At 36.4% G+C, this 14,551-nt stretch overlaps 1 protein-coding gene across 2 annotated transcripts; it reads left to right on the top strand.

The window, feature by feature from the left end:
- The first annotated feature begins 4,530 nt into the window (after positions 1–4,530).
- Positions 4,531–8,664, top strand: LOC127840931 (uncharacterized). 2 transcript variants are annotated; one of them, XM_052369395.1, is made up of 2 exons: positions 4,531–6,016; positions 7,391–8,664. In XM_052369395.1, the coding sequence occupies exons 1-2, from the start codon at positions 4,644–4,646 to the stop codon at positions 7,605–7,607; spliced, it is 1,590 nt and encodes a 529-aa protein (XP_052225355.1). In that variant the 5' UTR covers positions 4,531–4,643; the 3' UTR covers positions 7,608–8,664. The 2 variants fall into 2 exon arrangements, with proteins under 2 accessions (XP_052225355.1, XP_052225356.1); XM_052369396.1 differs by having other exon boundaries at positions 4,531–5,777; positions 7,391–7,539.
- The last annotated feature ends 5,887 nt before the right edge of the window (positions 8,665–14,551 follow it).

Here is a 14,551-nt window from a genome sequence, read left to right on the forward strand (position 1 = left end):
CGTTGCAACGCGAAACGATTGAATACAGTAATTTGGAGAATTCTGTTGTTGTCGTTGTATTTTTTGTTACTACGAGGATTGCATATAAAATACATTGCAAATGGTAAAAGAGCGGATGGTCTAGTGGATAGAGCATTAGACTTTTGTTCCATGGCTCCAGGGGTCAGTGGTTCGAGCCTCGTTGAGGGTTTTAAAAATTCTTTAATTGTATTCTTGTTTTTTTACTGGAGATTTTTATACCCACTGTTTACATTTATCAATATTAAGCATTTAATGACAAACTTCAAAACATGCCAAAATCTGTGAAAAGGCTCCTTTAAATTTGGCAAAGCAGATTTATTAGTGAAACTGATACTGATCATTTAAGTAAAGTCATCGATACTAATGTCAAACTTAAATCTATTATTTATTTATAGATACATTCAGGCTTGCGTCGATCATATGACTTTCTAGAATGTTCACTGGAAGAGTATTGACAAAGACCATTTTTGTCCGGACGGTATTCTGGCAGTTTTCTCAAACATATGAAGTCTCCATCGCGTGACATAGATGCATTTCCAGAAATATAAGTTTACCAGATCAAGAAACATCTTTATGATGTTTTCCTCGTAATTTTGACTCGTACTATTATGTCACAACCATTAAAATGTTTCATGGTTCATGTTTTCTCGTGCAATGTTGTACGATTCATTACTTTTATTGGGTCATTCTTATATTTGCCCTTCAAATCAAATGCTCTTATGTATTTATACCAGCATTTCCCGTCCAATTAACTTACTTGACTCGCAATACTTTGGACGAACTTATAAATAAATCTGATTTTCCAGCTATTTATTTCTTACTGAATGATTATCAATGCCGATGTCTTCTTGAGCTGCGGGGGGGGGGGGGGGGGGGGGGCGAGCACCCTGAGAAAACTGCATTTGTCCAGGCTGCCGACCACTAACAAAACTCACATACGCCGGAGTAAAATAGAACAAGGGTCGCCGAGTTTAGAAGCGCGTGTACCAACCAATGCGGACGGACTACGAAGTATCGACTATAAATGTTTCAGTGAAAATTCACGTTTGTATAGGCCTCTGGAAGGATTAACTTAAGATTAACTTAAGACTAATGAACGTGTGGAATAACCTGATCGATTGATCAATTGATATATCCCTCTATCCACCCCTCCGTCCGTCCATCACTCCCACCCGTCCTCCCTGCCCCCATGCATCCATCCGTCAATCAATCAATTAATCCACGTGCTTTGCGGTGGTTCGGAAGTACTCATAGACAATCGATTTGCTTGTGAACACAAAACGAGTCCAGGGTGAATAATCAACGGGGGTTTCAGGGGTTTACACATGGGTTGGACAGAATTTTATCACAACGTTAATTTAAAGAACTATTTTTGCAAATATCTCAAGTAATTGAAATACATTTGAAAAATCTATAGTGCATAAAAGACAGTTTTTTCTTGCAGTTTGTGCCGATATCTTAAGGTATAAGAATAAATCATTGAATACGTCTGAAATTGGTGACAAAGTTCACGTTGCGTGAAACATAACCGTGTTCAATGAATGCAGTAAAAATGGAATTCTGATGTATTTCACATTGGCAAAAGCAGCATAAAAATCTGTCTTTTTTGCATTAGTTGAAATTCTTTTTTTAAAATAGTTTTTTAAAAGTTATTTGAAATAAAGCGCCACTTACAGGTGAGTTTAAATCCATTTAAGTTCAAAGGTGGAACCCCGAAAAGTCACGTGATCCTTCACCCTGAGTCTGCTTCTGGTGGTTTACGATCAGCAAGATACGAGACCTGTTCGCTTGAAAGGAATTACACATTATGATTTTTCCATTTCGCATTTAAATCAATTGTATGATACATATAATTAAAGTGGCCTTTACACGTTTTGGAAAATTGACAAAATAAAAAAAAATGCTTCAGATTCGCAAATTTTCGTTGTAGTTATGATATTTATGAGGAAACAGTAATACCGAACATTTACCATGCTCTAAAATATCCATAATACGCATCTTTTGACGATTTAAAAACATAAAAATTATCAAGCGTTGCCATTCGAAACGATTGAATCATTATACCCCCACAAACGAGTTTAGGGGGGGGGGGGGTATATAGGAGTGAGCTTGTCTGTCTGTCGGTCGGTCTGTCCGTATTAAGTGTCCGCTCTCTAATTCAAGTTGTTTTCATCCGAACTTCACCAAACTTGGTCAGATGTTGTTTCTAGATGATGCGGTACGGTATGGAGTTGTTTACCCTCGGGACTTCGGTTAGAAAACCATTGCCCGAGCACACTGCTTAACATAAAAACTCTGCGTTAGAAAGCCGAAAACGGCCAAAATATGGTCAGCCCGATTATACTGGGCTGTACCATTTATAATATAAGATACTTTGCAGTGTGGATGCGGTGCTTTGATAATAATCTAGTAATCTAAAAATAGCTTTACTTTATTATTCAAAAGGCGTTAAATACGCAATACACATTAATTGGACAACGCCGTGCCTAACGCTGTTGAAAAGCGGATTTTTATTTGGCTGACAGCATTTTAAAAACATGGCTAGATGATGTCCAGGTAAAGTTCGAATATGGGTCATGCCGGGTCAAAAACTAGGTCACGGGGTCACGTAGTGCGTTTTATACATTGAACATGTTGGCGGATCTTCACCACTCTTGGTCAGAAGTTGTATCTAGATGATGTGAAGGTCGAGATTGAACATGGGCTATACCGGGTCAAAAACTAGGTCACGGGGTCACTTAGTGCGTTTTAAACATTTACTATGGTGTCCGCTGTTTTTTGTGAAGACAACATGCAAAATATTCTGTGTCAATGCGGCATGTGGGGGTATTCGTCACGACTGTTACAAAGCTCTAGTTTGGAGAGTTCTGTTGTTGTCGTGATATTTTGTGATACTAAGAGGATTGCTTATATAAAGTATAAACTACATCACTCATGGTAAATGTATGAGCACTAATGACCGAGTGGTCTAAGCGTTAAAATTTTACTCCAGGGCTCCAGTGGTTCGAGCCCCGTTGGGGGTTACATTTTAATGTCTTTAATTTTATTGTTGAATTTTGCTGGAGCTTTTTAGATCCAATGTTTACATTTATCAATAATCATTTGGTTGAAACACTATTTATTTAGTTCTTGAATATTCATATAAGCAATACAATACAAAAATACATATATTATATTTGAACAATATGCTAGGCAAGTAGAATTGCGCAGTATTGCTTAACATAAAGGCTGTAAAATACAATTGGACAGAATTGAGAAGGAAGCTCGAGGCTTCAATAGGCCTACATGAAAATATCTGTGAAAAGGCCCCTTTAAAGGAATTACAGATTACAATTTTGCACTTCGCATTTAAATCAACTGCATGATACGTATAATTAATATATCATATTACATGTTTTCTCTTTCGCAATTCTAGGGACATTTTTTTATTGAGGTGCCCAATTATTAACATGTTCGACGTCTTTCTTTGCAAATCAATAAACTTTCCGGCTCCTTCACTATGCCTTGTTATAATCCCGAGTCTCTTAAGGTAGCGCACCTCTAATGATTTCCCGCGATTTATTTTACTGTTTACTTATGGATATCTAACTTAAGGTTGCCCTGATGTGAAGGTGTCGTGGCCGAGTGGTTAAGGCGATGGACTAGAAACCTTTTGGGATCTTCCATCGCAGGTTCGAATCCCGCCGACATCGCATACTTTTTGCGACGCGTTTTATTTATTTTCTAACGTAATTTGATCTAATATAGCATATAAGCTATGTTTATTGTTAAATATGTTGAAAATTGTTAGAACATCCTTCAATTTTTAAAATTAAAACAACGTTATGTCTAAATTGGGTAAATTACTGCTGAAAATACGAATGATGCATGTTGCATTTTTATTTTTATTTCAAAAAGTAAACGGTAAATCTGTCTTTTTCTTGGTATTTTTGCTGTATATAGTGTTTCTATAAAAAAATAAGTTTAAACTATAACTTTAATGATAGTATTTTGATTTTTATGACACTTTGTTTTTAACCGACCCAATTTTTACTTGTCTGAAATCACTTACATTTCATGGCGCTATTCCATAGATAAAAAATTGTAAAAAATAAATGTCGGTAAAAGAATACTTATTTCATCTTGTTTAAACTCTAAACACCTTTACTGCATCTGTACACTCCAACTGCGTGCCCATATTTGGAAATCTGAATGAATTAGGGAACTTTTATATACCCCAGGGGTGAAAATAAACTGGACAAAAGCCGAGCGTGTGGGTGGTTTTGAAAAAGTCGGTATATTTTTTTAAAAAGCATGGAAAGCCTACCTACAAATTTGCATGTTGTTCAGTGAAATGATGCTGATAAGGAAATTAATTAATTAAATTATATTTGGATATGTGCCCATTAGGGGTGCGCTACCTTAATGTCTAAAACGAAAAGTCGACGAAAGGTGAATATATTCGTGATTGAGAAATCAATTCAAGGTGATAAACTGCTTTCCACCAATGTGGGCTCACCACAGTGGAGTATGCCCTACTTTAGGCTAGCACGGGGTGAATGCATGTGTAATGAATGTAAACAAACTGCGCTTGTTTATTTTAGATCAGTGGTCGTTGTGAGAAGCTCGCATGAGGAAAGAAAATGTATTCCTTAACTAAAATTGTTCCGCGATTCAATCGTCTGGTGGTAAGAGGTTTGTATTCAGACGTACAGGCTTCCAAACAGATACCCGAACTGCCGGCATATTTGTTCGGACAAACCAACATTTCGGACAAAGGTGTTTCTACAGTCATGGAACAAGATCTAGTAAGTGTGGAAGGATTTCAAGGCGAAATAAGGGACCTTTCCGTACCCGAGGCTCGCCATGTATTGTCTCAAGCGACTGAATATGAGATTCAAGGACCAAGTGTGCAAATTGCACCGGAACAAGTTCAATTAAACTACAGTATTCCCAGTGAAAAAGAACATCAACCAACAGTGAAAGCTCATTCTGATGTATTCGAAGGCCTTGGGAGCCATGTGAGTCTACATGGACACATGCAGAGCAATGTACCATACCCACATGTACCGAGTGATGTGTCTAGTGGCTACGGAAGCTTCCAAAACATGCCTGGTGGCACGGCCAGACTTCTTGATAAATATGTATCAGCAGGGGCTCAAGCCTGTCACCCTTCCAGGCAATTCTCAACATCTTCCAAGAACTCAGTGAGTCAGCAGGGTTCACAGGAAAAACCATTTGAAGCCACTGAAATCCTTCAGGATGTCTCCCCACAGGGCATACAGGGGGATAACTGTGTCAGCTTCAAGCTGTGGATGGAGAACTGCCAGCGTTACCACCTTCCAAACTGTGACGAGCAGCTGGCATCTCTCAAATCAGGACGGAAGTCTCTGGCACAAGTCTTTAAGGAGCAACAGGACATCATAAGACTGGTTGCAGAGGACTATAAACGCAAACAAGAATCACAGTTTAAAATGGCTGCTGAGACAAATGCCCAGGGACAGCAGGACTATTTTGGTTACGCTTTCTCGTTTTCTGCACATGATCCTTGCCCACAAGGTTTTCAAGGGGATGACTGTGCCACGTACAAAGCCTGGGCCCATAACTGCAAGGCATTTGGTTTCGGGGACTGCGCACAAAAAGATAAAGATATTCAGTCTGGTCGACGTACTTTGCAGGAGGTTTTTGATGAGCAGGAAGAATTGATCAAGAAAATTGTTGCCAATTACACTACGAGCCAGGCTTTTAGTGATGCCACATCTGGAACCACAGGCCAGGTTGGTAAAAATGCTGAAATAAAGTCATCCTCGAGGGATTCAGATAAAACTAATGACGCAGTTGATACACATAGCATTCCCCCCAATAATAATCCTAATTCCGAAAGTCCAAATGAAAGGCCATTGAGTAATAAAGACAAGCTTAAGCGCGCTGTGAAGGAATATGGGGCCACAGTTGTGGTTTTCCATATTGGTATTTCCCTTATGTCCTTGGGAGGATTCTATATGGCAGTATCAAGGTATGTGCTTGATGTTGAATATTTAAATGCTTAAATACTTAAATCTGTATCTGTGATATGCTTTATGTTCAACTATTTGAGGATGTACGATTAACAGTAAAACTTCACTGTCCACAGCAGTTTGTTACAAGTTGCCATAACATTCATACAGATGATCAAAAAACAACATTTAGTTATTAAAATGCCAGAATATCGCTTCTTCAAGGTATATATTTTCAATACTGGCGGTAAATAATTATATGAGTTTATTAAACAACGTGTATAAATAATATTTAATATTGCACGAGAATCGTGTGTAGTTTGTTCTTGAGTCATGATTTTGATATGTGGAACAAAAGTTTGTTCTTGAGTCATGATTTTGATATGTGGAACAAAATTCAAACAATTAAAATCAATCTTACATGAAATATGGATGCCAGACAGCAGAAAACATTGAGTGTTTATTTATAACTTTTTGGGTTACATTGAGGAACAACAAACAGAACATGCTAATAAGTTTGTATGAACACGAAAGTTGTCCGCTATAAATTTTGGATTTCTTTATATGAGAACCAGTACATGGACAAAATTTCTTATACAAATTTCGTATTAGTTGATGGACGACTTCATAATCATAAAAATGACAATAAATAGCTCATTAAGAAGCTTTACAATTAACCAGCCTATTTTCAAGAAAAATATTCACTCTTTTTGCAAACCTATCTGGCTTGAGATCATCATAATTATTAATGTCGATAAGCTATGTACAGCGAGTCAAATTCTATGACACAGTTTGCTGTCAGCGTATGCTACTCCGTTCCCATTATATAAACTTCACAATCACTGTTTAAATGCATGATATAAGAACTGCAGAGTGCTGACACATCGGTTTCACGTCGTTGTGTTTACAACGTTCCGCTCTAGTTCATGCGCACTGTTTACGATGGCGCACAGTGACGCGTGGATTAAACATCTCATGAACAGTTTATCGAATATCGCTTGACTTCACAGCGAATGAACTCTAAACTGTAAACATAGATTTGAAAGTTAAGTTTCATCAAAACGATTGACATAAACTAGGCGTCTTCATAAAGTAATGAGAGATAAAAATAAATCTAGTTCATGACTGTTCATAAATCAAATTAACTAATCAGAGCTCTCAAAATAATCATTGATAACTGGTTAACAATATGCTGAACATACTTGAAACTCGAGCATCGCGGTTTTCTGTGTATGCCAATGGTATTTATCGGACTTTACTCCAGCTTGAACCGTGCACGAAAAGTGCCGAGGTCTCTCACTATCCCCCGTGACCCAACTAACAAGTCTTCTTGGACAGATGACCACTAAACATAGTATAGATAATGTAAATGTATTATTTACTCTCTATTTCAGCGGGCTTGATGTGGTCGGCATATTGACGCGGTTAGGGGTCAGCGAGTCCATCTTACAGTCGCGTATAGCGGCCGGTTCGACGACGTTCGTGGTGGCGTACGCCGTTCACAAGGTGTTCGCGCCCGTTCGTATCGCCACCACGCTCACCTGCACGCCGTTCATCGTGCGATACCTGCGCCGTGTCGGAGTACTCAAGCCGCCTAAATCTTCCAATTGAAATACAATTTTATTAAACAGTGTTTAAATTACCAGTAAATAATCAAACTCTTGGCAAGTGGCCCTCAGGGAGCTGAACGTTTGTACTCGTAAAAGCTCAAAGCATTCAAGAAAAACTATAAACATTTTTAATCGCATGGTTGAACTCATTTACTTTATGAAAACCAATATTATATATTAAGTAAAGTAGCATAAAAGGCAATTATCAGCGATATTCATTATAACTTGCGTTTTCAGTATTTTTTTTCACATCCGTGGCATATTTCATGTCATTTACGACGAACTATTGCTGATTAAAAACTTAAATTGTTATAGTACAAAATTAATGCTGTAAGTTTTGTCCTAAGAATATTGTTTAGATAGGATACACACATGTTTTGTGAAAACGTGTATTCAGTATTTCTAAAACTAAGTGCTATGAAGTTATTTATAAATATAATGCTCATTATTTGTTCAGGATCGTATAACTCAGTAATGAAATGATTGTCACAATGTTTTTTTACAATTTTTAATGTTTATCATGTCAGCATTAATACACGAAGAACATTGGGATTGCTTTGCTTCAGAATGAATTATTGAATGGGCTTCATTTTGTCTATGTTGTTATTGAAATATGATTGGTGTTTGTGTTGAAAACCCATATTTTTGTAATGTGTAACTGTGTTCATGTGCTTAAATATTTGATTTTGATTCTTCATAGCTATTTACACCATATGTTGTAAGGTAAAAGTCAACTTCATTACATGTAACGTTAATGATGATATTTTTGGGGGAATAAGATTTTTGAATGTGCTGTTGTTAAGTAATTCTGCTTTGAATGTGCTGTTGATAAGTACTATTGATTTGAATGTGCTGTTGTTAAGTACTATTGATTTGAATGTGCTGTTGTTAAGTACTATTGAATTTTGAATGTGCTGTTGTTAAGTACTACATATTTGAATGTGCTGTTGATAAGTACTATTGATTTGAATGTGCTGTTGATAAGTAATATTGAATTGAATGCGCTGTTGTTACGTTCCTTTATAGTTGTGCTTGTGTTAAATACAGATGATTTATTATCTGATTTGTCAGTCCTGTTTTATTCGCCTAAACAAGTTAGGATGTGTCCACATATATCGCTAGTAGTTTATGTGCGCTCCACTAAGTAGTATCATTACGTTGCAGTGGTGTAGTGAATATGGTGTCCACCTAGCGATCGGGAGGTCACGGGCTCCATCCCCACTGTGAGAGCTTTCTTTTGATTTTCCCCATAGACAAAAAGTACTTGTTCTAGTCCCAGGAACACGCTGGGTATGCGGATACTTTGATAACAGATGGCACTTCGATACCAGATAACAACAAAAGCCATGCGAGATGTAAGTTCATCAGGTTTTTTTTAAAAGTTATATCATAAAGATTAGTTTTTTAGACAAGGCGCATGGTCGAGTTTATTAATGGTGTATCCTTTTCTATTGCAAATAAAAAAAAACGAAGAATGGTAGATTTTTCCCCCAAAAATAGTAAATTCGGTCGGAAAACAGCATAAACTGGATGACCAGTTTACATACAAACAAAATAAAACTACTTAGAATTATTGCAAGAAATTGTTTGATATTCCAGCATGTAGAGTAATCACCGTGCTTCAAATACTGAAATTTTGGTAGTATTCGTTTAAATATCAACGAAGATAGAGCATGTTTTATTAGGTGGTATTCATGAAGTTGCGGATACTTTGATTCCCGATATAGGGCACTTCGGATAACAGAGACTTTCAACAAACTGGGCGCTCTGATAACCGAGTTTTATCTTCTACCTGAAATGCATTTATGTATATTATTGCTATTCTTACATTGTAACATTAATGGACATATTAATCTTTTATTTCGATAAGTTGGCACGTTCTTGATTTATTTCCAAGTATTTTTATTTTGTTGAAATACGTACTGATCATCGAATTCATGACGATTATCTATGAAATTTTATCCCTTTTTTTATAATCCACTGTTGTTTTTTTCACGACTTTCTTGCTCTGCAATACGAAGTTCTATACCATTAATCGACCAAACGACCAAACAATTATACGTGTCTGAAAACCAAATGAACAGAACATACATGCAAAAAAAGCTGAAGAACTCAACTCTCGCGCGTGGCTTTTGTTATTATCTGTTATCGAAGTGCCATCTTTTATCAATGTATCCGCATACCCGGCGTGAGGAAACTGACTCGAGAGCTTTTCAAATAAACCTTAGACTTTCTATGCATAGAGCTAAAATAAAAAGGCTTTAACTAAAATTAATAGTATCCATTTGCGAGGGGATTCTATCCACCGGCATACACTTATGTGTATGTCAGTATGTTTGTATGTCAGTATGTGTGTATGTCAGTATGTGTGTATGTCAGTATGTGTGTATGTCAGTATGTGTGTATGTCAGTATGTGAGTCTGTTCGTCCGTCCGAAAAAAAACTTTAACGTTGGCCATAACTTGCATTATTGAAGATAGCAACTTAACATTTGGCATGCATGTGTACATCATGGAGCTGAACATTTTGAGTGGTGAAAGGTAAAGGTCAAGGTCAACCTTCATGGTCAAATGTCAAATATATGGCGTCTGTCCGTCCGAAAACTTTAACATTGGCCATAACTTATTCAACATTGAAGATAGCAACTTGATATTTGGCACGCTTGTGTATCTCATGAAGCTGCACATTTTGAGTGGTGGAAGTTCAAGGTCAAGGTTATCCTTCAAGGTCAACAAAAAAGCGGCGCAATAGGGGGCATTGTGTTTCTGACGAACACATCTCTTGTTAATAATGGTTATTTAGACAACTGACTGATGGGGTTGTTTACCCTCGGGACTTTGGTTAAAAACCATTGCCCGAGCACACTGCACACTGAATCTGGGTCACGTGCTTCCGTAAACTAGGTCACCAGGTCAAGTATTATAAAAACCTTGTACAACTCTAGAGGAAAAATTTATTTATTATTGATTAAATTTGGTCAAAATGTTTATCTTTTACAATATTTAGGCCAAGTTTGAATCTGGGTATCTCGCGTCTGGAAACTGCGTCACCAGGTCTAATTAAAAAAAGTTACCACACAGGGGCCACATTTTTTCAATCAGTCTTGATGACACTCTGTCAGAATATTTAGCTTCACAATATCAAGAATGGTCAAAAACTAGATAACATATCCAAGCCTTTGAAAATTCTTGTTCGTAAGCGCTTAAGGGCAAATATGGCCTGTTCATAAAGAAATTCAACTGTTACATATTCACAAAAAAACGTACAAAAAAGACCGTGTTTAAAGAACAATTAAATTTACTTCGTGATTAAAGCAATGGATACATTGCCTTACTTTAATAATAGGATGGAATCGTTATTTTAAATGCGTTACAATTCAATTACACTACTGAAACATATACTTCCTAACATATTTTAATGAAACAGTTATGTTAAATAGAAACCTACCACGGCATATGAAGCAAAATTGCATGAATTGATGACATCTCAGTCTGGTATGGTTTAAAATAAAGCATGAACGAAGCATAAAACTTGTGCAGTTATGGTGTATCACTTATTGTAGGTTTGAATGTATTGACACATAACGCTCGATACTTACTTTCCGCTTTTATGATATTTTTCGGTTACAGGAAGTCCCATCTTACCGAAAATATTGTTTAGCCGGAAAGTGACACTTTACTCAAAGGCATTATGCACAGTTTTCTTGCATTGGGCAAGGCTTGCGATCAGTTTATTGACAACACACATCCACGAATATTACATATTCGTATCATATAGCAATCAAGTACAATCGTAGTACAACCTTAACAGGACAATTTTCGATCTATAAATTATTTTTGTATAACCGAAATTATTTTTAAAAAATCCCAATTCCCCCCCCCCCCAATTTTTTTCTTTAAAGAAAGTAATGTCTTATGACTTATGATTATTAGATTATTAATGTTCCAACTCGTCCAGATGATGTGTATCATACCAACAAGCACTGTTGTGGTTGAGCAAGGATTCAGCATCATGAACCTGCTGTGCTCTCCATTACGTAGCACATTCACATGCACAAACCAAACTTACTCATCTGATGCTTACCTGCATTGATGGTCTAGACCTGAATGACAAAACATTGGAGGAGCTGTGTGATGCTTTCAAAAACAGAAAGCAAAGAGAAATTATGCTGTTACTTGTGTGACTAACCAGTGTTTGTTTTTGTCATAAATATCTGCTATAAGTTTTTGACTGTACAGTTCTTATCTCAGAGTGTAACTGTAACTGAAAAACATCAAAGCGCTGAAGACACTGTAGGTGTTCGCTGTTGTAAAATGTCGTCCTTGATTAGCTTGTGCGCATTGCACAGGCACTGTATGTTGAGACACGAACGACAACTCTGCTAGGAGAATGGCATTTGTCGTCTGCTGCAACAAGCAGTGGTTGTCTTTCCATACCGCATCTAAGGCTTCTAAGCACATACTTATTTGCAAAATATGGTCTGTAACATTAGCGTGAGCTAACGCTCACACTAAAAACTGCAGTACTTGAATAAACGTTGAACATGCCCGATATTGCATGTGTTTATATAAAGAAGACAAAATAACAAATAAAAACAAATTTATTTGTTAAACCACTGACTTATTTAAGCATGATATATTCACAATGTTTTCCCAAAACGAGCCGTTTCATCGAAGCAAAAACTCCCAAAATGGACAATTTTGTCGATACAAAATTCCCAATTTGGTCAGACTCCCCGGGGGGTAATTTCCCAAATGTTAGGGTAGGGGTGTCCCGCTGTGACTTACGAAATATGACCCATTTGTATACCGGAACTCTGATATAGTAGACCCATTTTGATACACGATTTTTGAAAAAGGATACCCATTTGTATACGATACCATTGAGAAAGTTTGATAAACTGGACCCATTTAAATACTAGAAGTTGATAAAGTGGACGCATTTCATACTAGAATTTTAATCTCTTTCATATCAATACAGTATACTTATTGAATTTGCTATTATATCTTTCCCGCTACTGAATTTTACGTTTTGATACCCATTTATATACAAAAATGACATTTATCATACCCTTTTTGATACTGATACTTTCAAATCTAAATGCATTTATATGCAAGCAAATTTCTGATTTCAATACCCATATCTATACTTAGATGCTCAAAACCATACCCATATCTATAATTTTAGTCGAAAAACACACCCCATAAAATCGGCACACCTTTATATACCCGTATATAGGAAGTTACCCCCACGGGTCAGACTCCTTTTCCCAAAATAGGGAGAAAAACCCCTGTATTTAAATTGCAATCCGATCGGGATTCAATATTTACAAAGACCTATATAGATTACATGTAATCTATAGGCCTTTGATATTTATAATAATTGCGCATCGAATGTCTGAAAAATAAAGTATAGCATTCAACATTGAACGCAAACTGCGCACAAGGCGTTTGTTTAACCACAGTTCAATGGCCTTCAGGCAAAAAGTCAATGTTGTGCTTCACTCACACCAAATGCTGACTTGTCGCATAAACAGCAGTCGTTGTGATTACAAGTGTGTTTTATCAAGTCTCGCTCTGATAATTCGCGAGAGTCACATACAGGGCGTTGAATGGTACAACGCTACGCGGAGTGCACATCATAAACACGTGCGAATCAATCGCTTGCACCGCGTGGAAAAAAACTTAATGGTTAACTCCCTTCGCAGCACTGCGCGATTATGCTCACAAAATGGATGAAAAAATACAGACGAAAGAAGCCCATCAAGGTAGACGCTTCATGGATCAAATTAACTTTAGAATCCTTTAAAAGAAGCACTCGATATAAGAAACGAGATTTAGTTAACAATTTGTTAAACCTATCTGAGATATAGGTTTGATTGTTTTTACATACATATTGGACTTTACTCTAGGTAGGCGAGGTTATAAATCCGTATCGTTTATTCAGTGGTTAATTGTTTGAAAAATGTCGATACATTATGTCATTTATTTTAGCGGGCTTGATGTGGTCGGTCTATAGACGCGGTTAGGGGTTAGTGAGTCCATCTTGCAGTCCCGTATCGTGAGAATCGTCCAATTTAATTCATATATCTAGACTTTCACAAACACAACTTTTACTGATTTTTTTTTAAATTTATTTTGTTGAACTCAAACGTAAATTACTGCCCTTATGCCATAAGATAAGTGTGAAGATAGGACATGTGATCTTTTTTTAGATAAAAACATATGTGTTTAGTTTTTTTTTCTAAAAAAATATTATGTTCAAATATTATTATTATTTTTGGCGCGGTCTCCCACGATTTTTCTAAACATTTTCTTTGGTATCCTTTTCTTTGTGTTCCTCAACAATTTGTCATGTGTATAATACAAGTCGGTATACGTGTAAAATATGCATATTTGGAATATTTGGTTTCTTATCAATGCTTAGAATTATTGTATGTGAATCACTAGAATGACATAATTTTTTTTTTAAATTGATCAGTTATTATGTTGTATTGTTAGTATTGTTATAATGTACTTCATTATTTGCAACATCAAAACTCCTTCTTGAAAACCTTGTTTGATATATTTATTATGTTATTCAACTGTTTAACTTCGTGGTACTTGGACGTACCATTTTTTGTTTGATTGCTAGGTTTTTATGTACATATACCTTTCGCGTTCTATAGCTGAACATACTTCGCAACGCCTTCTTTCTTTTCTTGGCATCCCCAACGTCTATAACTGGCGTCTTTATACATGAAATAGTAAGCATAGTTTATCTTAGTAAGCATTGTATTCCGTTTGAGGCATATACAAAGTAATATATATCCACGTGTTAAAATAAACGGGTAAGTGTTTCACTGTGTAAATAACACCCTCAAATGCCTTATATTTCGCGCATCAAATGTTAGCGTTAAGTATGTGAGAGAAAATGTAATAACAAAAGAAATATAACAATACATAA

Source organism: Dreissena polymorpha, chromosome 8 (assembly GCF_020536995.1).
Source record: "Dreissena polymorpha isolate Duluth1 chromosome 8, UMN_Dpol_1.0, whole genome shotgun sequence".
In the NCBI taxonomy this organism is placed as follows: domain Eukaryota; kingdom Metazoa; phylum Mollusca; class Bivalvia; order Myida; family Dreissenidae; genus Dreissena; species Dreissena polymorpha.